Source organism: Carcharhinus amblyrhynchos, chromosome 10 (genome assembly GCF_965287045.1).
Source record: "Carcharhinus amblyrhynchos chromosome 10, sCarAmb.v2.hapA, whole genome shotgun sequence".
In the NCBI taxonomy this organism is placed as follows: domain Eukaryota; kingdom Metazoa; phylum Chordata; class Chondrichthyes; order Carcharhiniformes; family Carcharhinidae; genus Carcharhinus; species Carcharhinus amblyrhynchos.
This window is the reverse complement of record NC_137333.1, coordinates 108,426,646-108,449,254: the sequence shown is the minus strand read 5'-3', so window position 1 is coordinate 108,449,254 and position 22,609 is coordinate 108,426,646. Positions and strand designations below refer to the sequence as shown.

At 46.8% G+C, this 22,609-nt stretch overlaps 1 protein-coding gene across 1 annotated transcript in view; it reads left to right on the top strand.

The window, feature by feature from the left end:
• LOC145349274 (dynein heavy chain domain-containing protein 1-like) overlaps positions 1-22,609 on the top strand; it is a 204,662-nt gene that overhangs the window by 72,955 nt on the left and 109,098 nt on the right. Inside the window, exon 15 of the mRNA XM_080197784.1 lies at positions 21,688-21,982. Coding sequence (XP_080053910.1) covers positions 21,688-21,982 — 295 coding nt within the window. The remainder of the gene's footprint in view (positions 1-21,687; positions 21,983-22,609) is intronic.

Here is a 22,609-nt window from a genome sequence, read left to right as displayed (position 1 = left end):
CTGTATAGAACGTTGGTTAGGCCACATTTGGAGTACTGCGTCCAGTTCTGGTCACCGCACTACCAGAAGGACGTGGGGAACGTATTTTACACAGAGGGTGGTGGGGGCCTGGAATGCACTGCAAAGCAAGGTGGTTGAGGCAGACATGCTGGGATCGTTTAAGAATTATCCAGATAGTCACATGAACAGACTGGGAATAGAGGGATACAAACGAATGGTTTAGTTGGGTGCATGAGTGGCACAGGCTTGGAGGGCCGAAGGGCCTGTTTCCTGTGCTGTATTGTTCTTTGTTCTTTGATGTTCCCTCCATCATAAGTTCAGAAGTGCGACTGTTCGCTGATGACTGCCCAGTTTCCAGCTTCTAAAGCAGTCCATGTTCAAATGCAGCAAGAGCTGGATAGTATCCAGACTTGGGTAAGTAACAGTCACACAACACAAGTGCCAGGCAATGACTGTCTCCACCAAAGAGGAAATTAACCATGGCCCCTTGAAATTCAATGACATTAGCATCTCTGAATCTCCCAATATGAACATTTTGGGGGTTAATGTTATATATCTAATGGTTGTGCTCCAAGGCGGCCTTCATGACACATGAGAGTGCAGAGTCATAAGAACATAAGAAATAGGAGCAGGAGTAGGCCATCTAGCCCTTCGAGCCTGCCCCGCCATTCAATAAGATCATGGCTGATCTGAAGTGAATCCGTTCCACTTACCCGCCTGCTCTCCATAACCCTTAATTCCCTTATCGATCAGAAATCTATCTACCCGTGACTTAAACACATTTAACGAGGTAGCCTCCACCACTTCAATGGGCCACTTCAAACTTCAATGAGTCACTGAGCAGAGACTGATAGCCAAGTTCTGCACACATGAGGACGGCCTCAACCGGGATCTTGGCTTCATGTCTCACTATTTGTAACCCCCATGACTTGCCTGGGCTTGCAAAACCTCACTGACTGTCCTGTCGGGAGACAGTACACAGCTCTTTAACTTGTGCTTAATGCTATCTCCACTCACATTGTCTGCATCTTTAAGACTTGATTAGCTATAAAGACTCGCATTCTAATCAGTATTCTGTAAACTGAGTGTGCCTTTGTTTGTCCTGTTTGTGATCAGAACTCCCCATTCACCTGACAAAGGGACAGAAGCCTGAAAGACTGTGGTGTTTGCTACCAAATAAACCTGTTGGACTTTAACCTGGTATTGTGAGACTTCTTACTTTCTGTACCTCCCCTGTAGCCAGTGAGGATACAAAGATTTCTCTCAAGGCCCCAGCAATTTCCTCTCTCGCCTCTCTCAGTATTCTGGGGTATATCCCATCAGGCCCTGGAGACTTGTCTACATTGATGTTTCTCAAGAACCCCAATACCTCCTTTTTGATCTGAACATGAATTAAACTATCTACACATCCTTCCCCAGACTCATCATCCACCAAGTCCTTCTCTTTAGTGAATACTGACGCAAAGTACTCATTTAATACCTCGCCCATTTCCTCTGGCTCCATGCATAGATTCCCTCGCTTGTCCTTGAGTCAGCCAACCCTCTCCCTGGCTAGTCTCTTGCTCTTGACATATGTGTAAAAAGCCTTGGGATTTTCTTTAATCCTGCTGGCCAATGCTTTTTCATGACCCCTTTTAGCCCTTCTTACTCCTTGCTTAAGTTTCTTTCTACTTTCCTTGTATTCCACACTTGCTTCGTGTGTTCCCAGCCTCTTAGCTTTGACAAATGCTTCCTTTTTTTTGACTAGGCTCACAATATCTCTCATTATCCACAGTTCCCAAAACTTGCCATGCTTATCCTTCATCCTTACGGGAATGTGCTGGTCCTGAATCCCTATCAACTTACACTTGAAAGCCTCCCACATGCCAGATGTTGATTTGCCCTCAAACATCTGCCCCCAATCTACATTCTTCAGTTCCTGCCTAATATTATTGTAATTAGCCTTCCCCCAATTTCGCACCTTAACTTGAGGACTACATTTCTCTTTATCCATCAGTACGTTAAATCTTACTGAATTGTGGTCACTATTCCTGAACTGCTCTCCTACTGAAACACTGACTACCTGGCTGGGCTCATTCCCCAATACCAGGTCCAGTATGGCCCCTTCCCTAGTTGAACTGTCTACATACTGTTTCAGGAAGCCCTCCTGGATGCTCCTTACAAACTCTGTCCCATCCACAGCCCCTAGCAGTAAGTGAGTCCCAGTCAATATTGGGGAAATTAAAATCTCCCACCACAACAACCCTGTTACTCTTACACCTTGCCAAATTCTGCCAAGACATCTGTTCCTCAATCTCCTGCTGGCAGTTGGGTGGGTAAACCCCGACGCTCTGACGACACCTTTCCTGCTTGCTGTACCTCCATGCTTTCTTTCAGTGACTGATGCGCAAGGACTCCAAAGTCTTGTTGAGTATCATAGAACATAGAACATTACAGCGCAGAACAGGCCCTTCGGCCCACGATGTTGCGCCGACCAGTTACAAAAACAATGACCCACTAGCCTATACCAATCCCTTTTCGTCCATAAACCTATCCACAGATCTCTTAAATGCCCCCAAACTAGGCGCATTTACAACTGCAGCAGGCAGGGCATTCCAATCCCTCACCACCCGCTGGGTAAAGAACCTACCCCTGACATCTGTCCTGTAGCTACCCCCCCTTAATTTAAAGCCATGCCCCCTCGTGCTAGCTTTCTCCATCCGAGGAAAAAGGCTATCACTATCCACCCTATTTAAACCTCTAATCATCTTATATGTTTCAATAGGATCCCCTCTTAGCCGCCTTCTTTCCAACGAAAACAACCCTAAATCCCTCAGTCTCTCCTCATAGGACCTCCCCACCATACCAGGCAACATCCTAGTAAACCTCCTCTGCACCCTCTCCAAAGCCTCCACATCCTTCTTGTAATGTGGGGACCAGAACTGCACGCAATACTCCAAGTGCGGCCGCACCAGAGTAGTGTACAGTTGCAACATGACGCTGCGACTCCTAAATTCAATCCCCCTACCAATAAACGCCAAGACACCGTACGCCTTCTTAACTACCTTATCTACTTGATTCCCAACTTTCAGGGATCTATGTACACATACACCTAGATCCCTCTGTTCATCCACACTATTCAAAGTCCTCCCGTTAGCCCTATACTCGACACATCTGTTGCTCCTACCAAAGTGAATTACCTCACACTTCTCCGCATTAAACTCCATCCGCTACCTCTCAGCCCAGCTCTGCAACCTATCTAAGTCTCCCTGCAGACTATGACACCCTTCCTCACAATCTACCACACCTCCGACTCTGGTGTCATCAGCAAATTTACTAATCCACCCAACTATACCCTCATCCAGATCATTAATAAAGATTACAAACAACAGTGGCCCCAAAACAGATCCCTGAGGCACACCACTCGTAACCGAACTCCATGATGAATATTTACCATCAACCACCACCCTCTGTCTCCTATCTGATAGCCAATTCCTGATCCAACTTCTTAGATTACCCACAGTCCCATACATCTGCATTTTCTGCAGAAGCCTACCATGGTGAACCTTATCGAACGCCTTACTAAAATCCATATATACCACGTCAACTGCCTTGCCCCCATCCACCTCTTTGGTCACCTTCTCAAAAAACTCAATAAGGTTAGTAAGGCACGACCTACCCGCTACAAAACCATGCTGACTATCTCTAATCAATTCATTACACTCCAAATAACTATAAATCCTATCCCTAATAATTTTTTCTAAAACCTTGCCCACAACAGAAGTAAGACTCACCGGTCTATAATTCCCGGCAAAGTCTCTGTTCCCCTTCTTAAACAATGGGACAACATTCGCTATCCTCCAATCCTCCGGGACTACACCAGAGACCAATGACGACCTGAAGATCAGAGCCAGAGGCTCTGCAATCACCTCTCTAGCCTCCCAGAGAATCCTAGGGTAGATCCCATCCGGACCAGGGGACTTATCTATTTTCAGCCCCTCAAGAATATCCAGCACATCCCCCTTATCAACCGTAATACTGTCTATTTTACACCCCTAACTTATCGACTTATCTTAATTTACACCCACTCAAGTAATAATCTGTCTTCCTGCTATTGCTACCAAAGTGGATAACCTCACATTTATCCACATTATACTGTATCTGCCATGCAGATCCCGCACACTCAGCCTGTCCAAATCACATTGAAACATCTCTGCATCCTCCTCACAGCTCACCCTCCCACCCAACTTTATATCATCTGCAAATTTGGAGAAATAAACATTCAGTTCCCTCTTCCAAATCATTAATATATAATGTGAACAGTTGGGGTCCGAGCACAGATCCCTGCAGAACCCATCTAGTCACTGCCTGCCAATCAGAAAAAGATCCATTTATACCAACTCTTTGCTTCCTATCTGCTAACCAGCTTTCTATCCATCTCAAGACATCACCTGCAATCCTTTGTGCTTTAACTTTACACAGTAGTCTGTTAAGTGAGATCTTGTTGAAAGTCTTCTGAAAGTCTAAATAAACCACATCCACTGGTTCCTCTCGGTCAACTCTACTAGTTACATCCTCAAAAAGTTCCAATAGATTTAGAACATAGAACACTACAGCACAAACAGGCCCTTCGGCCCACAAGTTGTAGCAATCATATCCATACCTACCAGGCTTATCTATAACCCTCAATCCCATTAAATCCCATGTACTCATCCAGAAGTCTCTTAAAAGACCCCAACGAGTTCGCCTCTACCACCACGAATGGCAGCTGATTCCACTAACTCATCACCCTCTGAGTGAAAAACTTACCCCTATCATCTCCTCTGTACCTGCTCCCCAGCACTTTAAATCTGTGTCCTCTCGTGGCAACCATTTCAGCCCTGGGATGAAGCCTTCAAGAATCCACCCGACCTATACCTCTCAACATTTTATAAACCCCTATCAGGTCACCTCTCAACCTTCATCTCTCCAGGGAGAAGAGACCTAGCTCCCTCAACCTATCCTCATAAAGCATGCCTCCCAATCTAGGCAACATCCTTGTAAATCTCCTCTGCACCCTCTCAATAGCCTCCACATCCTTCCTGTAGTCAGGCGACCAGAACTACGCACAGTACTCCAAGTGGGGTCTGACAAGAGTCTTATAAAGTTGCAGCTTTATCTCCCGACTCCTAAACTCAATCCCTCAATTAATGAAGGCCAGGACACCATACGCCTTCTTCACCACATCCTCCACCTGCGAGGCCGATTTAAGAGTCCTATGGACGCGGACCCCAAGGTCCTTCTGTTCCTCAACCCAGCTAAGACTCCTACCCTTGATATTGTACTCCTGCATCCCATTGGACCTGCCAAAATGGACCACTACACATTTATCCGCGTTGAAGTCCATCTACCACTTCTCCACCCAGTCTTGCATCCTATCTATGTCTTGCTGCAACTTCTGACATCCCTCCAAACTGTCCACAACATCTCCAACCTCCGCGTCATCAGCGAACTTACCAACCCATCCCTCCACTTCCTCATCCAGGTCATTTATGAAAATGACAAACAGCAAGGGTCCTAGAACAGATCCCTGGGGCACTCCACTGGTGGTGGTTTGTCAAGCATGATTTCCCTTTTGTAAAACCATGCTGACTTTGTCTGATTATCCCACTGCCTTCCAAATGCTGAGTTATGAAATCTTGATAATGGACTCCAGTAACTTCCCCAGTACTGATGTTAGGCTCACTGCTCTATAGTTCCCTGTTTTCTCTCTACCTCCCATTTTGAATAGTGGGTTTACATTAGCTCCCCTCCAATCTGTAGGAACCAGTCCAGAGTCCAAAAAACTTTGGGAAATATCCATCAATGGGTCTACTATTTCCACAACCATTTCTTTAAGCACTCTGGGATGAAGATTATCAGGACCTAGAAATTTATGTGCTTTCAATGTCATTAATTTCCCAAAACCATTTCTCCAGAAATACTGATTTCTTTCAACTCCTCACTAAAACTTGTGCTTCTCAGAACTTCCGGTACATTATTCATGTCGTCTTTTGTGAAGATTGAAGCAAAGTATAAATTTAATTCCTCAGCCATTTCTTTATTTCCCGTTATGAATTCTCCTGTTTCTGACTGTAAAGGGCCTACGTTTATTCTTGTCAATCTTTTTCTCTTTACGTACCTATAGAAACTTTTACAGTCAGTTTTTATGCTCTCCGCTAGCTCACTTTCATACTCTATTTTTCCCTTCTTAATCAATCCCTTGGTCCTCCTTTCCTGTATTTCAAACTGCTCCCAATCCTGAGACTGAATACTTTCTCTTGCCAATTTGTGTGCTTCTTCCTTGAATGTGATACAATCTCTAATTTCCCTGTAAGCCATGGTTTGGCCACCATTCCCTTACCACTCTTGAGCCAAACAGGAATAAACAACTTCTGGAGTTCACCTATTCATTCATTAAATGCCTGCCATTGCCTGTCCACTGTCTTTCCTTTCCGTAATGTTTCCCAGTCCATCACGGCCAATTCATGCCTCGTACCATCATAGTTCCCTTTATTGAGATTCAGGACCCTGGTCTCAAAGAACAAAGAACAGTACAGCACAGGAAACAGGCCCTTCGGCCCTCCAAGCCTGAGACGCTCATGCTTCCAACTAGACCATTCGTTTGTATCCCTCCATTCCCAGTCTGTTCATGTGACTATCCAGATAAGTCTTAAACGATCCCAGCGTGTCCTCTTCCACCACCCTGCTTGGCAGTGCATTCCAGGCCCCCACCACCCTCTGTGTAAAATACGTCCCTCTGATATCTGTGTTAATAATCTGTCTCAGAATCAACTACATTATTATGCACTTTGATAAAGAATTCTACCATATTATGGTCACTTGTCCCCAAAGGTTCTCAAGCAACTAGATTACCAAAGCCACATCTGCTACCACCTGGAAGGGCAAGAGGAGCAGATTGCTGGAATACCGCTATCTGGAGGTTCCCCTCCAAGCCACTCACCATCCCGACTTGGAAATATAACGCTGTTCCTTCACTGTCGCTTGCACAAATCATGGAATTCCCTCCCTAACAGCGCTGTGGCTGTACCTGCACCTCAGGGACTGCAGTAGTCAAGAAGCAGCTTACCATCACCTTCTGAAGAGTAACTAGGGATGGGCAATAAATGCTTGTCTAGCCAGTGACTCCCATACTATGTAAAAATAACTGAATTTCAAGTAAGTAGTGAATGTCTTTTCAAAATCTAAAACTCTGTGAGTGAGTTCTCGAGCTCACTGTCGCTGTACGCAGGAACGGCAGCAGGGGCTCAAGATCTGGCAAATCTCAGATACTGAGAATCTTGCTGGCAAGATCGCAATGTCCAATATCCACTACCGACATGAACCTGATTTTAATGTCAGATCATCAAACACCGCTCTCACCAAATATTGAGCTTGAGATATATTTACAAACATTGCCAATGTGACGTCACATCGGCGTGGTTTACAACAAGTCCATCCAGACATGAACCTATCATCGGGGTCATCAGATAAAGTCAGCATGGATTTACAAAAGGGAAATCATGCTTGATTAATCTATTGGAATTCTTTGAGGATGTAATTAGCAGTTGATTGAAGAGAACCAGTGGATGTGGTTTATTTAGACTTTCAGAAGGCTTTCGACAAAATCTCACGTAACAGACTACTGTGTATAGTTAAAGCACATGGGATTGTGGGTAATGTCTTGAGATGGGTAGAAAGCTGGTTAGCAGATAGGTAGCAAAGAGTTGGCATAAATGAGTCTTTTTATGATTCATAGTCAGTGACTAGTGGGGTTCTGCAGGGATCTGTGCCGGGACCCCAACTGAGCTTGACAGCCTTTGTGGATGAGGCCGTGCCAGGTAGGGCGGTTTTGTACCAGCGTTTCCCGTGTGGTCGTGTCAATGTCAAGTGATTTCAGGGTGGCCTTGAGTGTGTCTTTGAAATGTTTCTTCTGCCCTCCACGCGAGCGTCTTCCAGCAGAGAGTTCCCCCAAAAGGAGCTGCTTGGATATGTGCTTGTCTGACATACGGATGACATGACCTGCCCACCGGGTCTGCACTCTCATCAGCAGTGTGTGGACTGATGGTAGACTTGCTCCAGAGAGGACTTCAGTGTCTGGTACTTTGTCTTGCCTTCTGATGCGTAATATTCTGCAAGGACAAGTCACGTGGAAATGATTGAGCTGTCTTGCATGCCTTCGATACACAGTCCACGTTTCACAGGCATACAGGAGGGTAGTGAGTACCGTGGCACTGTAGACCTTCAGTTTTGTTGCTGGGCTGATTCCTCAACGTTCCTGTACATTGGAGCACAGTCTACCGAAAGCAGAACTTACCTTTGCTATTCTGCAGTTATCTTTTGTATCAATAGTCACTGCTTGGGAGAGGGTGCTGCCAAGATAAGTGAACTGGTCCACTGCCTGTAGTTTCTGCCCTTTGATTGTGATTATGGGTTCTGTGTACGGTGCATGAGGAGCAGGCTGGTGCATGACTTCGGTAATTTTAATGTTGATGGTGAGTCCAAAGTTGTCACAAACCATGGAAAATTTGTCCATGCTGACTTGCGTCCCTGGCTCTGAGCCAGAATACAGGGCGCAGTCATTGGCAAAGAGGAAATCTCTCAGAACAGTCTCCTTCACTTTGGTAATAGCTTGAAGTCTCCTCAGGTTGAAGAGTTTCCCATCCACTCTGTACTTGAGGCTGATTCCAGCAACACTGTCCTGGAGAGCATCATTCAGCATGGCAGTAAACATCATGCTGAACAGTGCGAGTACGAGCACACAGCCCTGTTTGACGCCATTGGTGACTGGGAATGCCTCAGAGAATTCTCCGCCATCCAGTACTCTGGCCATCATGGAACTGGCGTACCATCTGAATGAATTTGGGGGGGGCAGCCGAACTTTGATATGATCCTCACAGGCCTTGTCAGCTGACAGTATCGAAGACTTTCGCAAGGTCAACCAAGGTTGTGTAGAGCTCACAATTCTGCTCCTGACACTTCTGAAGTTGGAGCACAGCAAAAATCATGTCAGTAGTTCCGCGATCTTTGCAGAAGCCACACTGATTCTGGAAGCAGGCCCAGCTCCAGATGAGTGACCAGACGATTTAGCAGGACTCTTGCGAGGGTTTTTCCTGTGACGGAGAGCAGTGAGATTCCTTGGTGGTTGTCACATACTTGCCGATTGCCCTTACTCTAGTAGAGGTGTAGGCTGGAAGCATCTTTAAGTTCCTGAGGAATGGATCCTTAAGAACATAAGAAGTAGGAGCAGGAGTCGGCCATCTAGCCCTTTGAGCCTGCCCCGCCATTCAATAAGATCATGGCTGATCTGAAGTGGATCAGTTCCACTTTCCCGCTTTCTCCCCATAACCCTTAATCCCCTTGTCTATCAGAAACCTATCTCCCCGTGACTTAAATATATTTAGCAAGGTAGCCTCCACCACTTCAACGGGCAGAGAATTCCAGAGATTCACCACCCTTTGAGTGAAGAAGTTCCTCCTCAACTCTGTTCTAAACTGCACCCCCCCCTTATCTTGAGGCTGTGCCCTCTAGTCCTGCTGTCCTTTCTGAGCGGGAAGAATCTCTCTACCTCTACCCTATCCATCCCTTTCATTATCTTATACGTCTCTATAAGATCCCCCCCCTTCATCCTTCTAAACTCTAACGAGTACAGACCCAGTCTATTTAATCTCTCTTCATAGTCCAACACTCTCATCTCCAGTATCAGCCTAGTGAACCTCCTCTGCACTCCCTCCAAGGCCAAAATATCCTTGCGTAAGTGCGGCAACCAAAACTGCACACACTACTCCAGCTGTGGCCTCACCAGTACCCTGTACAGTTACAGCAAGACCTCCCTGCTTTTATATTCTATCCCCCTCGCTATAAAGGCCAGCATCCCATTCGCCTTCTTGATCACCTGCTGCACCTGCAGACTGGGTTTTTGCGACTCATGCACAAGGACCCCCAGGTCCCTCTGCACCGTAGCATGCTGCAGCTTTTCGCCCTTTAAATAGTAGTCCCTCCTACTATTATTTCTGCCAAAGTGGATAACCTAACACTTGCTAACATTGTACTCCATCTGCCAGGTCCTCGCCCACTTGCTCAGCCTATCCAGATCCCTCTGCAGACTTTCCACACCCTCTGAACAATTTGTTTTTCCACTCATCTTTGTGTCATCAGCAAATTTCGTCACCCTACACTCAGCCCCCTCCTCCAGATCATCTATATAAATAGTAAATAGCTGAGGCCCCAGCACCGATCCCTGCGGCACTCCACTAGTCACCAACTGCCAATCAGAATAGCACCCATTGATACCAACTCTCTGCCTCCTATTAGACAACCAATCCTCTATCCACGCTAACACCTTACCCCCAACTCCGTGCCCCCTAACCTTCTGAAGCAACCTTTTGTGCGGCACCTTATCAAATGCCTTTTGAAAATCGAGAAACACCACATCCACCGGTTCCCCTCTGTCTACCGCGTCCTATCCTTGCTTCCAAAAGGACTGGAACAACTTGGTGAGCTTCTTGATAAGTACAGGACCAGCAGCTTTGTAGATCTCTGCGGGTATGGCATCTGTCCCTGGGGCTTTGCCACTGGATAGCTGGCTGACAGCTTTCGTGACTTCGGCTACTACCGATGGGTCATCCATGGCGCTGTTGATATTAACCTGGGGAATCCTGTCTATTGACTCGTTGTTAATAGATGACAGTTGCCTGGGGACGGCTTCAAAGTGTTCAGCCCATCTCTGCAGGATCTGAGCCCTCTCTGTAATGAGAGTTGTACCATCAGTACTCAGGAGGAGGGAACTCTCTAGAGAGTGTTGAGGGCTTCATAGAACCGTTTCAAGTCGTTTCAATCAGCGTATCCCTGTATTTCATCTGCCTTGGCGCTCAGCCAGGCATCCTGCATTTTACACATGGATGTTGCCTGGACTGGGAGGCATGCCTTATGAAGTTAGGTTGAGGGAGCTGGGTCTCTTTTCCCTGGAGAGATGAAGGTTGAGAGGCGACCTGATAGAAGTTTATAAAATGTTGAGAGGAATAGATAGGGTGGATTCTCAGAGGCTATTTCCCCGGGTTGAAATGGTCGCTACGAGAGGACACAGATTTAAGGTGCAGGGAGGCAAGTACAGAAGTGATGTTAGGGGTAAGTTTTTCACTCAGAGGGTGGTGAGTGAATGGAATCGGCTGCCGTCAGTGGTGTAGGAGGCGAACTCGCTGGGGTCTTTTAAAAGACTTCTGGATGAGTATATGGGGTTTTATGGGATTGGAGGTTATAGATAGGTCTATGGATTGGTAGGTGTTGATGTGATCGGCGCAACTCGTGGGCCGAAGGGCCTGTTTGTGCTGTAGTGTTCTATGTTCTATGTTCTATTCTGGACTGTCCTGCGAGCACTGGTAAAAGCATTTTTCTTGGCAGCTGAAGATGGGTCATTCTGACAGACCCGATGAAGACGGTGCTTTTCAACAAGTAGAGCCTGTATCTCCTCATCATTCTCATTGAACCAGTCATGCTGCTTGCGGGTAGAGGGCCCGAGCATCTTCAGCGCAGATGTATGGATAGCATCCGTGAAGCGTTCCCAGTCTTCCTCAGCGCTGCCTGCGAGGTGTAGGTCAGCAAGCTTGATTTCTAAGTCTTCAGCCAGTGCTGAAGCTATGCTGGGGTTCTTTAGCTTGGCCGCATTGATTCTTTTCATAACCTTGCTTCCTTGTGGTCGCCTCTTGGGTCTGATGCGGAGCCTCATTTTGGAGACAATGAGCCTGTGATCTGTCCAGCAGTCAGCACCACACATGGCCTTGGTCACTCTGACATCCTGCCTGTCTTTTCTCCTGACAATGACATTGTCGATAAGATGCCAATGCTTAGAGCGGGGGTGCATCCAGGAGGTCTTGTTATGGGTAGGCAGACAGGGGTTGTGTTGGTGATGAGGAGGTTGTGCGCTGCACAGGTCTTCATTAAGAGTAGGCCATTACTGTTACGCTTTCCTACTCCATGCCTCCTAATGACTCCCCGCCAAATTGCAGAGTCACACCCTACTCTTGCATTGAAATCGCCAAGATCAGCTTATCAGTACTGCTCACTGCTGATAGGAGGGTGTCTAGTTCTTCGTAGAACTTGTCTTTCATCTCGTCTGGGTTGTTCATTGTGGGGACATAGGCACTGATCAGGGTGGCTTGACTTCTGTTCTGTAGCGGAAGCTGTAATGTCATAAGTCGGTCGTTCACACCCTTGGGTCGACTAGCAAGTTTCCGAACAATCCGAACAAGTGACTCCTGACAGCGAATCCAATTCCAGCATCAAGACGCTCATCACTGAAACGACCGCTCCAGAGAAAAGTGTATCTACCTCCAGTTTCAGTCAACTGACCTACGTTGGCAAGACAAGTTTCGCTCAGGGCTGCAATGTCAACGTTGTATCTTGCAAGCTCTCTGGCAACTAAGGCTGTTCTTCTCTCTGGTCTGTCTGCTGTAGGGTTGTCCAAAAGCGTGCGCATGTTCCAAATGCCAATGGTGAGCGGTGTCACCTTGTGTTTTATTTTGTTTGTTTGACCACAAGATGGGATCCCCGCCAGCCGTGGTAAACTGGCCAGGGTGTAGTGAAGCAGGTAATGTTTAGGGCACCTTTTCGAGCCCCTTCCTCATTCTATGGAGGTGAGCAGTGTGTTCCTGAAGAGGATTGCTCAGTCGCCCAGGGAGACACTGAGTTTCATTGCTGCTTTGGTCAGCGGAAAACGACCATTAGACCTGAGCCGCCTGTGTGCAGGTCCGTGACTACAGCTCCCAGTGTATCCACACCTGCTGCTTCATCGCTCGTTCATCGCCACAGGACTTCAAGGGTTGAACAGGACACTGACGATGATGATCATGGTGTCAAGACTAGTGCTTGATTTGGATTAGAGTGAGGGAGAGTTGCGCCACATCAGCCTCACTCTTTCTTCCCAATTCCCATCTAGATCCAGTGGCAAGACAAGAGTCAAGCCGGCTGGAGATGGGACCAGGCGCAGTGGATGACCAGGACGTCGCCTGTGTCTTGTCCTGCTCTTTGCGTTCCACGCCGCTTACAGAGACCGCCTTCTTGACCATTGGACCTTTCACTGGTCTTGTCCCCTCAATCCGCTGGACTCTGTCTTCACAATCTGGGATAGAGATCTCCCTATCTCACCAAGGGATGAGACCTGTCGGCTCCCCTCACCTGGTTTAGCCGGCTTGTCAAGGCCGTTGCCCGGGGTGTGGCCACTGTCGCATAAAAACAGCTACAGGGAGCCACAGGTGAGAACTGAGTGCCAGGTGGGGACAAAGAGTGGACAAACTGCACTGAAAGGACACGACATATTCCTCCAGCAGAGGTACTACCCCTCCCTGACACCCCATACTCAGTACTGAGGGAGTGCCACACTGTCAGAGGGTCAGTACTGAGGGAGTGCCACACTGTCAGAGGGTCAGTGCTGAGGGAGTGCCACACTGTCAGAGGGTCAGTGCTGAGGGAGTGCCTCACTGTCAGAGGGTCCGTACTGAGGGAGTGCCGCACTGTCAGAGGGTCAGTGCTGAGGGAGCGCCGCACTGTCAGAGGGTCAGTGCTGAGGGAGTGCCGCACTGTCAGAGGGTCAGTGCTGAGGGAGTGCCGCATTGTCAGAGGGTCAGTGCTGAGGGAGTGCCGCACTGTCAGAGGTGGTTTTATGGATAAATCAAGGACACCCAATCCAGGCTGGCAGGGTGAAATAATCCCATGACAATATTCAGTGAGTACTGGCGGATGGCACGGTAACACAGTGGTTAGCACTACTGCTTCATAGCTCCAGGGACCTGGGTTCGATTCCCAGCTCGGGTCACTGTCTGTGTGGAGTTTGCACATTCTCTCCGTGTCTGCGTGGGTTTCCTCCGGGTACTCCAGTTTCCTCCCACAGTCCAAAGATGCGTGGGTTAGATTGATTGGCTATGCTAAAATTGCCCCTTAGTGTTCTGAGATGCATAGGTTAGAGGGATTAGCGGGTAAATATGTAGGGATATGGGGTCTGGGTGGGATTGTGGTCGGCTTAATGGGTAAATGGCCTCTTTCTGCACTGTAGGGTTCTATGATTCTATGATTTCTATACCCTCTGGTCCTAGACTCTCCCACACGGAGAAACAACCTCTCAGCATCTACCCTGTCCAACCCCCTGAGAATGCGATATGTCTCAATGAGGTCACCTCTCATTCCTCTGAACTTCAGTGAGTACAGGCCCAACCTACTCAATCTCTCCTTGTAAGAAAAGCTCCGAGACCCGGAATTAACCGAATAAGCCTCCAATGCCAGGATAGCTTTTCTTAGATAAGGGGACCAGAACTGCTCGCGGTATTCCAGGCTAACTAGTGCCTTGTATAGTTTTAGCAGGAATTCCTTATTTTATACTCTATTCTGTTTGAAATAAATAAATTCCATTTGCCATTGGCCTGCTGAACTTGCGTGCTTTCATTTTCAGAATTCCACCAAATTAATTAAACATGACCTTCCCTTCATGAGCCCATGCTGCGTCTTACCAATGAGACAATTTATATCCAGATGTCTCACTATTTCTTCCTTGATGATAGATTCAAGCATTTTCCCAAGTACAGAAGTTAAGCTAACCGGCCGATAGTTACCTGCCTTTTGTCTACCTCCTTATTTAAACAGTGGTGTCACATTTGCTGTTTTCCAATCTGCAGGAACCACCCCAGAGTCCAGTGAATTTTGGTAAATTATCACTAGCGCATTTGCTATTTCTCCCACCATCTCTTTTAGTTCCCTGGGATGCATTCCATCAGGACCAGGAGACTTGTCTACCTTTAGCCCCATTAACTTGCCCAGCACTACCTTTCACACTTCACACAAAGGGTTGTGAATCTGTGGAATTCCCTGCCCAGTGAAGCAGTTGAGGCTACCTCATTGACTGTTTTTAAGGCAAAGATAGATAAATTTTTGAACAGTAAAGGAATTAAGGGTTATGGTGAGCGGGTGGGTAAGTGGAGTTGAGTCCACGAAAAGATCAGCCATGGTCTTATTGCATGGCGGAGCAGGCTCGAGGGGCCAGATGGCTTATTCCTGCTCCTAGTTCTCATGTTCTTAGGTTCTTATGAAGAAGTTCCTCCTCAACTCAGTCCTAAATCCACTTCCACTTATTTTGAGGCTATGCCCTCTAGTTCTAATTTCACCTGCCAGTGGAAATAACTTCCCTGCTTCTATCTTATCTATTCCCTTCATCATCTTAAGGGTTGGTCAGTAAATTTGCTGAAAACACCAAGATTGGTGGAGTAGTGGATGAGATGGAGGGCTGTTGTACAAAGGGACATTGATAGGATGCAGATCTGGGCCAAAAAGTGGCAGATGGAGTTTAACCCTGATAAGTGCGAGGTGATTCATTTTGGTAGGACAAACTTGAATGCAGATCACAGTGTCAACGGCAGGGTTCTGAGGAATGTGGAGGAACAGAGAGATCTTGGGGTTCATATCCACAGATCTCTGAAGGTTGCCACTCAAGTGGATAGAACTGTGAAGAAGGCTTACAGTGTATTAGTGTTTATTAACAAGGGGTTTGAGTTTAAGAGCCGTGGGGTTATGCTGCAATTATACCGGACGTTGGTGAGGCCACATTTGGAATAGTGTGTTCAGTTCTGGTCACCTCACTATAAAAAGGATGTGGAAACATTAGAGAGAGCGCAGAGGAGATTTACCAGGATGCTGCCTGGTTTGGAGGGTAGGTCTTATGAGAAAAGGTTCAGGGAGCTGGGGCTTTTCTCTTTAGAGCAGAGGAGGATGAGAGGCGACTTAATAGAGGTTTATAAGATGATGAGGGGGATAGATAGAGTGGACGTGCAGAGACTATTTCTTCGGGTGGATGTAGCTGTTACTAGGGGGCATAACTATAAGGTTCATGGTGGGAGATGTCAGTGGATGTCTGAGGTAGATTCTTCACTCAGAGAGTGGTTGGGATGTGGAATGGACTGCCTGCTGTGATAGAACATAGAATATAGAACACAGAACATTGAACAGTAAAGCACAGTACAGGCCCTTTGGCCCTCAATGTTGTGCTGAGCTATGTTCGAACCCAAGATCAATCTATCCCACTCCCTATCATTCTGGTGTGTTCCATGTGCCTATCCAATAACTGCTTGAAAGTTCCTAAAATGCCAGACTCCACTATCACAGCAGGCAGTGCATTCCACATGTCCCTCTGCATAGCAGCATGCTGCAATTTTTAACTATTTAAATAATAGTCCATTTTGCTGTTATTCCTACCAAAATGGATGACCTCACATTTACCAATATTGTACTCCATCAGCCCATATCCTCACCCATTCACTTAGACTATCGATATCCCTTTGCAGACTTTCAGCATCCTCTGCACACTTTACTCTGCCACTCATCTTAATGTCATCTGTGAATTTTGACACACTACACTTGATCCCCAACTCCAAATCATCTATATAAATTGTAAACAATTGCGGTCCAACATTGATCCCTGAGGCACACCACTAGTCACTGATCGCCAACCAGAAAAACACCCATTTACCCCACTGTTTGCATTCTGTTAGTTAACCAATCCTCTACCCATGCTAATACATTACCCGTAACACCGTGCACCTTTATCTTATCCAGCAGTCTTTGGTGCGGCACCTTGTCAAATGCCTTCTGGAAATCCAGATACACCCCATCCACAGGTTCCCCATTGTCCACTGCACAAGTAATGTTCTCAAAGGATTATGCATGAGGACCCCCTAATCCCTCTGAGCTGCAGCTTTCTCCAATCTTTCTCCATTTAAATAATATTCAGCTCCTTCATTCTTCCTACCAAAGTGCATAACTTCGCATTTTCCTACATCATATTCCACATAAGTTTTTGCCCACTCACTTAACCTGACTGCACCCTCTGTCATGTTCACCACTTGCCTTCTCACCTGTTTTTGTGTCATCCACAAACTTCCCTGATATATATCGACACTGGTCACTGTGGCATTTCAGTATTTACAAGTTGCCACCCTGAGAATTCCTGTTTTATCACAACTCTCTGTCTTCTATCAGTTAGCCAATCCTCCAACATCATGGATCTTTTGTGTGAAACCTTATCTAACACTTTTTGGAAATTGATGTGATCTAGGTGTTGGTGGCATCATTAGACTTAATTCCAGATTTTTATTGAATTCATATTTTACCACATGCTGTTGTGGGATTCAAACCAGTATGCAGAGCATTACCCTGGATCTCTGGATTACTCGTCCCAGTGACAATACACTCTGCCACTGTTTCTCCATCTCGACAGATAAAAGACAACCAGTCGATATTATGTCTACTGGTTCCCCTTAATCTATCATGCTCATTACCACCTCAAAGAATTCTAACAAAATTGTCAGGGATAATTTCCCTTCATGAAGCCATACTGACTGAATATATTTCTAAATGCCCTGCTGTTATCCCCTTTATAATGGAATCTAATATTTTTCTAATGACAGGTGTTAAGCTGACTGGCCTAAAGTTACTCGTTTTTGTCCCCCTTCCTTTTTGAATAAGGGTGTTACATTGGCAATTTTCCAATCCTCTGGAACTTTTGCGGTATTACCAATTCTTGGAAGATCCACTATCTCTGTAGCTGCTTCCGGTAATATCCTGGATGCAATCTATCAAACCGCGGGGATTTATCAGCCTTTAGCTCCATTAGTTTCCCAAATATTTGTCTCTAGTGATAGTTACTTCCTCCCACTTCTGCCTCTTGATCATTTAGTATTTTGGAAATGTTTTCGTGTTTTCCACCATGAAGACTGATGTAAGGTCTTTATTTAACTTCTGCGATTTCCTTTTTCCCCATTACTATTTTCCCTGCAGTGGTCCTCTGGTCACTTTGGCCTCTCTCTAATTTTTGTACATATTTAAAGAAGCTCTTACTGTACATTTTTACAGTCCTTGCTACTTTACCCTCAAAGTTTATCTTGTCCCCATTCATTTTTTTTGGTCATCTTTAATTTTTAAAATTTTCCCAATCCTTTGGCTTACCAATAATCTTTGCCATGTTGTATGTTGTTTTCTTTCAGTTTAATACTATTCTTGAGCTACTTGGTTAATCATGGTTGACCTATTCCCTTTCCAGAATCCTTCTTCCTTGTTGGGATGTTTCTTTATTATAAGTCATGAACTATTTTCATAAATGTCTGCCATTGATAATCAGCCTTCGTTCCTGCTAAACTCCTTTCCCAGCCCACTCCAGCCAGCTTTGCTCCCACTCCTTTGTAAGTTTCTCACTCTCAAACTGTATGCTAAATTCTACCACGTTACGGTCACTTTTTCCTCGGGGATCTTTTACTCTGGGATTGTTTACTAAACCTGCCTTACTTCACATTACCAGAAAATAGCTTGATCCCTGATTAGATCCACAACATATTGTTCTAGGAAACTGTCCCAAGCACATTCTACAAATTCTCCCTCATGACTGCCTCTGCTGATTTGGTTTTCCTGATCCAAGTAAAGATTAACGTCCCCCATGATTAAGTTACTGCCTTTTTACAAGTCCTGATATATTCTCTGAGGGACACATAATTACTGTTATGGGCCTATAGGCTACTCCCACTAGCGACTTCTGTACCCTTGTTAATTCTTACTTCCACCCATATGGATTCTACATCTTAACATAAGAACATAAGAAATAGGAGCAGGAGTAGGCCATCCAGCCCTTCGAGCCTGCCCCGCCATTCAATATGATCATGGCTGATCTGTCGTGTCTCAGTTCCACTTTCCTGCCCTCTCCCCATAACCCTTAATCCCCTCGCCTATCAAAAACCCATCAACCCGCTTCTTAAAAATATTTAGCAAGGCAGCCTCCACCACTTCAACGGGCAGAGAATTCCAGAGATTCACCACCCTTTGAGTGAAGAAGTTCCTCCTCAACTCCGTTCTAAACCGCCCCTCCTTTATCTTGAGGCTGTGCCCCCTAGTCCTACTGTCTTTTTTGAGCGGGAAGAGTCTCTCCACCTCTATCCTATCCATCCCATTCATCATCTTATATGTCTCAATGAGATCTCCCCTCATTCTTCTAAACTCTGATCCAAGATCATTTCTTGCTATCACACTTATTCCATTTCATACTAACAAAACTACCCCAATATCCTTCCTGTCCCGTTTATCCTTATGGAAGTCTCATACCCTTGAATATTTAGTTCCCAGTTTGGATCTCCTTGTAACCAGGTTGCTGTAATGACTGTAAGATCAAACCCGTTAACCTCAATTTGTGCCATTAATGTGTTTATTTGTAATAAATAGATTCATACCGGTCTCTATTACTCCCTCTGGCAGCTTGTTCCAGCTACTTGTGCATTTAGGTAAAGAGCCATTAATTTTGCCTTTTTACCATTTTTTTCTCCCTTTGATCCTATTTGCTGCTGTTTTTTATGTTTGTGCACTCTTCCCTTCCTGTCACAGTCTGAGTATCTTTACCTAAATAGTTGCCTTGCAACGCTGCCATATCCTTTTGTAAGCCTATGAATACCGTCCCAGAACCATGCCCCACTCTGTTTAGTTTAATGTCCTCCCTACATCCCTAATTATGCAGTTTGCAGAAACACTGTTCTCAGCATGGTTCAGATGTAGGCTGTACCAGCGTTCAGCCCCACTTTCCCCAGGACTGATTCCAGAAACCGAAACCCATTTCTCTCACACCACTCTCTAAGCCATGTTTTCATCTCTCTAGTTTTATGCACCCTATGCCAATTTGCATGTAGCAACATTTTGTTGTTTAATTTAGTGCCTAGCTCCTCAAACTCTGTGCAGAACCCCTTCCCTTGTTCTATCTATGCTATTGGACCACAACAACAGGGTTCTTCCCCTCTTAGAGCAAGTTGTTCTCTGGCCCAGAGCAAATGTCCTGAACCTTAGCACCAGACAGGCAACACAGCTGTCTGGTTCTTTTCTACCGAAAACAGTGTCAATCCTTCTCACTGTATTGTTTCCTACAATCACTATACTCTTCTGTGTTCCCCCGCTCCCACTAGAATGACCTCCTTTATCACGGCGTAATGATCAGTCAGCTCATGCACCCTGCAGCCCCCACTCTCATCCAAATGAGCAAACCTCAAATCTGTTGGATATTTGCAGAGGCTGGCACTCCTGCCTCTGGGTCCCCCCCTTACCTGCCTCAGCTGCAGTCACACTTCTGTTCCTGACCACTTGTCAGATTGAAAGACCGAATCCTAAGAGGTGTGACCACCTCTTAAAACAAAACATCCAGGCAACTCTGTCCCTTCCTGGTGTGTCGCTGTGTCTGCAACTCAGCCTCCAGCTCGATGACTCTGAGGCAGAGCTCCTCCAACCGCAGACACTGACTGCAGACGTGCTGGCCCTGGATAACACTGACAATAATAAACTCCCACACTCCTCCAACAAAGCAAATCCACTTTCTGAAGAGTGAAACATTGAGAAAGAGCATCCATTTCCCAGAGCATCCAATTCTCACTTGGATCCACATTCCTACTCTTCTTCACTCAGAATGTGTCTCACTCAGGATGTGGCTTCTCCTGCTTCTCATGTACCCAATTACAAAGATGATGACAAGAAGGACTTTTCAAAGAACTGCACCGCTTTTTGAAATGCTGAAGCTGCAAACATTTCAATGTAAATACATCATCTTTTTTATTCATTTATGAAATGAGGGTGTTGCTGATTGGCCAGCATTTATTGCCTGTCCCTAATTGCCCCTTGAGAAGGTGGTGGTAAACTGCCTTCTTGAACCTCTGCAGTACATATGATGTAAGTACAGCCACAGTGCTGTCAGGGATGTAGTTCCAGGTTTGACCCAACAACACAGAAGGAACGGCAAAATATTTCCAAATCAGTGTGATGAGTGACTTGGAGAGGAACTTCTTAGTGATGGTGTTCCCATGTGACTGCTGCTCTTGTCCTCCTAGATGGTAGTGGTCATGGGTTTGGAAGACGCTGACAAAGGAACCTTGGTGAGTTGCTGCAGTGTGTCTTGTTGATGGTACACACGGCTGCCACTGTGCATTACTGGTAGAAGGATTGAATGTTTGTGGAAGGGGTATCAATCAAACGGGCTGCTTTGTCCTGGATGATGTTGAGCTTCTTAAGTGTTGTTGGAGCTGCCCCCATCCAGACAAGTGGGGATTATTCCATCACACTCCTGACTTGTGCCTTGTAAATGGTGGACAGGCTTTGGGGAGTCAGGAGGTGAATTACTCACCGCAGTTTTCCCAGCCTCTGACCTGCTCTTGTAGCCACTGTGTTTATGTAGTGTATCCAGTGAAGTTTCTGGCCAGTGGTAACCCCCAGGATGTTGACAGTAGGGGTTCAGTGATGATGACATCATTGAATGTCAAGGGGTGATAGTTAAATTCACTCTTGTTGGAGACGGTCATTGCCTGGCATTTGTAAGACATGAATGTTATTTGCCACTTATCAGCCCGAGCCTGGATATTGTCCAGATCTTGCTGCGTTTGAACATGGACTGCTTAGTATGTGAGGAGTGGTGAATGGTGCTGAACATTGTGCAATCATCAGCGAACATTTCCACTTCTGACCTTACAACGGAGGGAAGGTCGTTGATGAAGCAGCTGAAGGTGGTTGGGCCCAGGACACTATCCTGAGGGACTCCTGCAGAGACGTCCTGGAGCTGAGAGCCTGACCCTCCACAACCACCTTCCTATGTACCAGGTGTCAGTTTTCAAAAAGATTAAATTGTGTTTGTTTGTTTTGCAGCTGGAGAAATATGTGAAGTTATTGGAGGTTTTGCTTTCCTGCGGGTATTCTGCATTGTTGGTGGGTGAGCAGCTGTCTGGAAAGACAAGCTTTGTCAAAGCATTGACAGAGTTCATATCTACCCCCACCATGTACCGACTGCAAATCAGCCCCAACATCAAACCCGTTCACACCCGCTCCTACGTGACGGACAGAGTCTTCCTGAACAACCAACAACCACTCTCGGGATCCTCAGCAGCTAGTGCCAAGACCAACATTCTCTTCTTCCTGGACGACATTCACGCTGCTCCTTTCAGTGAGTGAGAAAACGGACAACCCAAAACCAAACCCAGAGTGACCCCGATCCCCGAGTGACCCCGATCCCCGAGTGTCCCCGATCCCCGAGTGTCCCCGATCCCCGAGTGACCCCGGTCCCCGAGTGACCCCAATCCCCAAGTGTCCCCGACCCCCAAGTGACCCCGACCCCCGAGTGTCCCCGACCCCCGAGTGACCCCAATCCCCAAGTGTCCCCGACCCCCGAGTGTCCCCGACCCCCGAGTGTCCCCAACCCCCGAGTGTCCCCGGTCCCCGAGTGTCCCCGGTCCTCGAGTGCCCCCGGTCCCCGAGTGTCCCCGGTCCCCGAGTGACCCCGGTCCCCGAGTGACCCCGACCCCTGAGTGTCCCCAGTCCCCGCGGGTCCCCGAGTGTCCCCGGTCCCCGAGTGTCCCCGGTCCCCGAGTGACCCCGGTCCCCGAGTGACCCCGACCCCTGAGTGTCCCCAGTCCCCGCGGGTCCCCGAGTGTCCCCGGTCCCCGAGTGTCCCCGGTCCCCGAGTGACCCCGACCCCTGAGTGTCCCCAGTCCCCGCGGGTCCCCGAGTGTCCCCGGTCCCCGAGTGCCCCCAGTCCCCGAGTGTCGCCGACCCCCGAGTGTCCCCGGTCCCC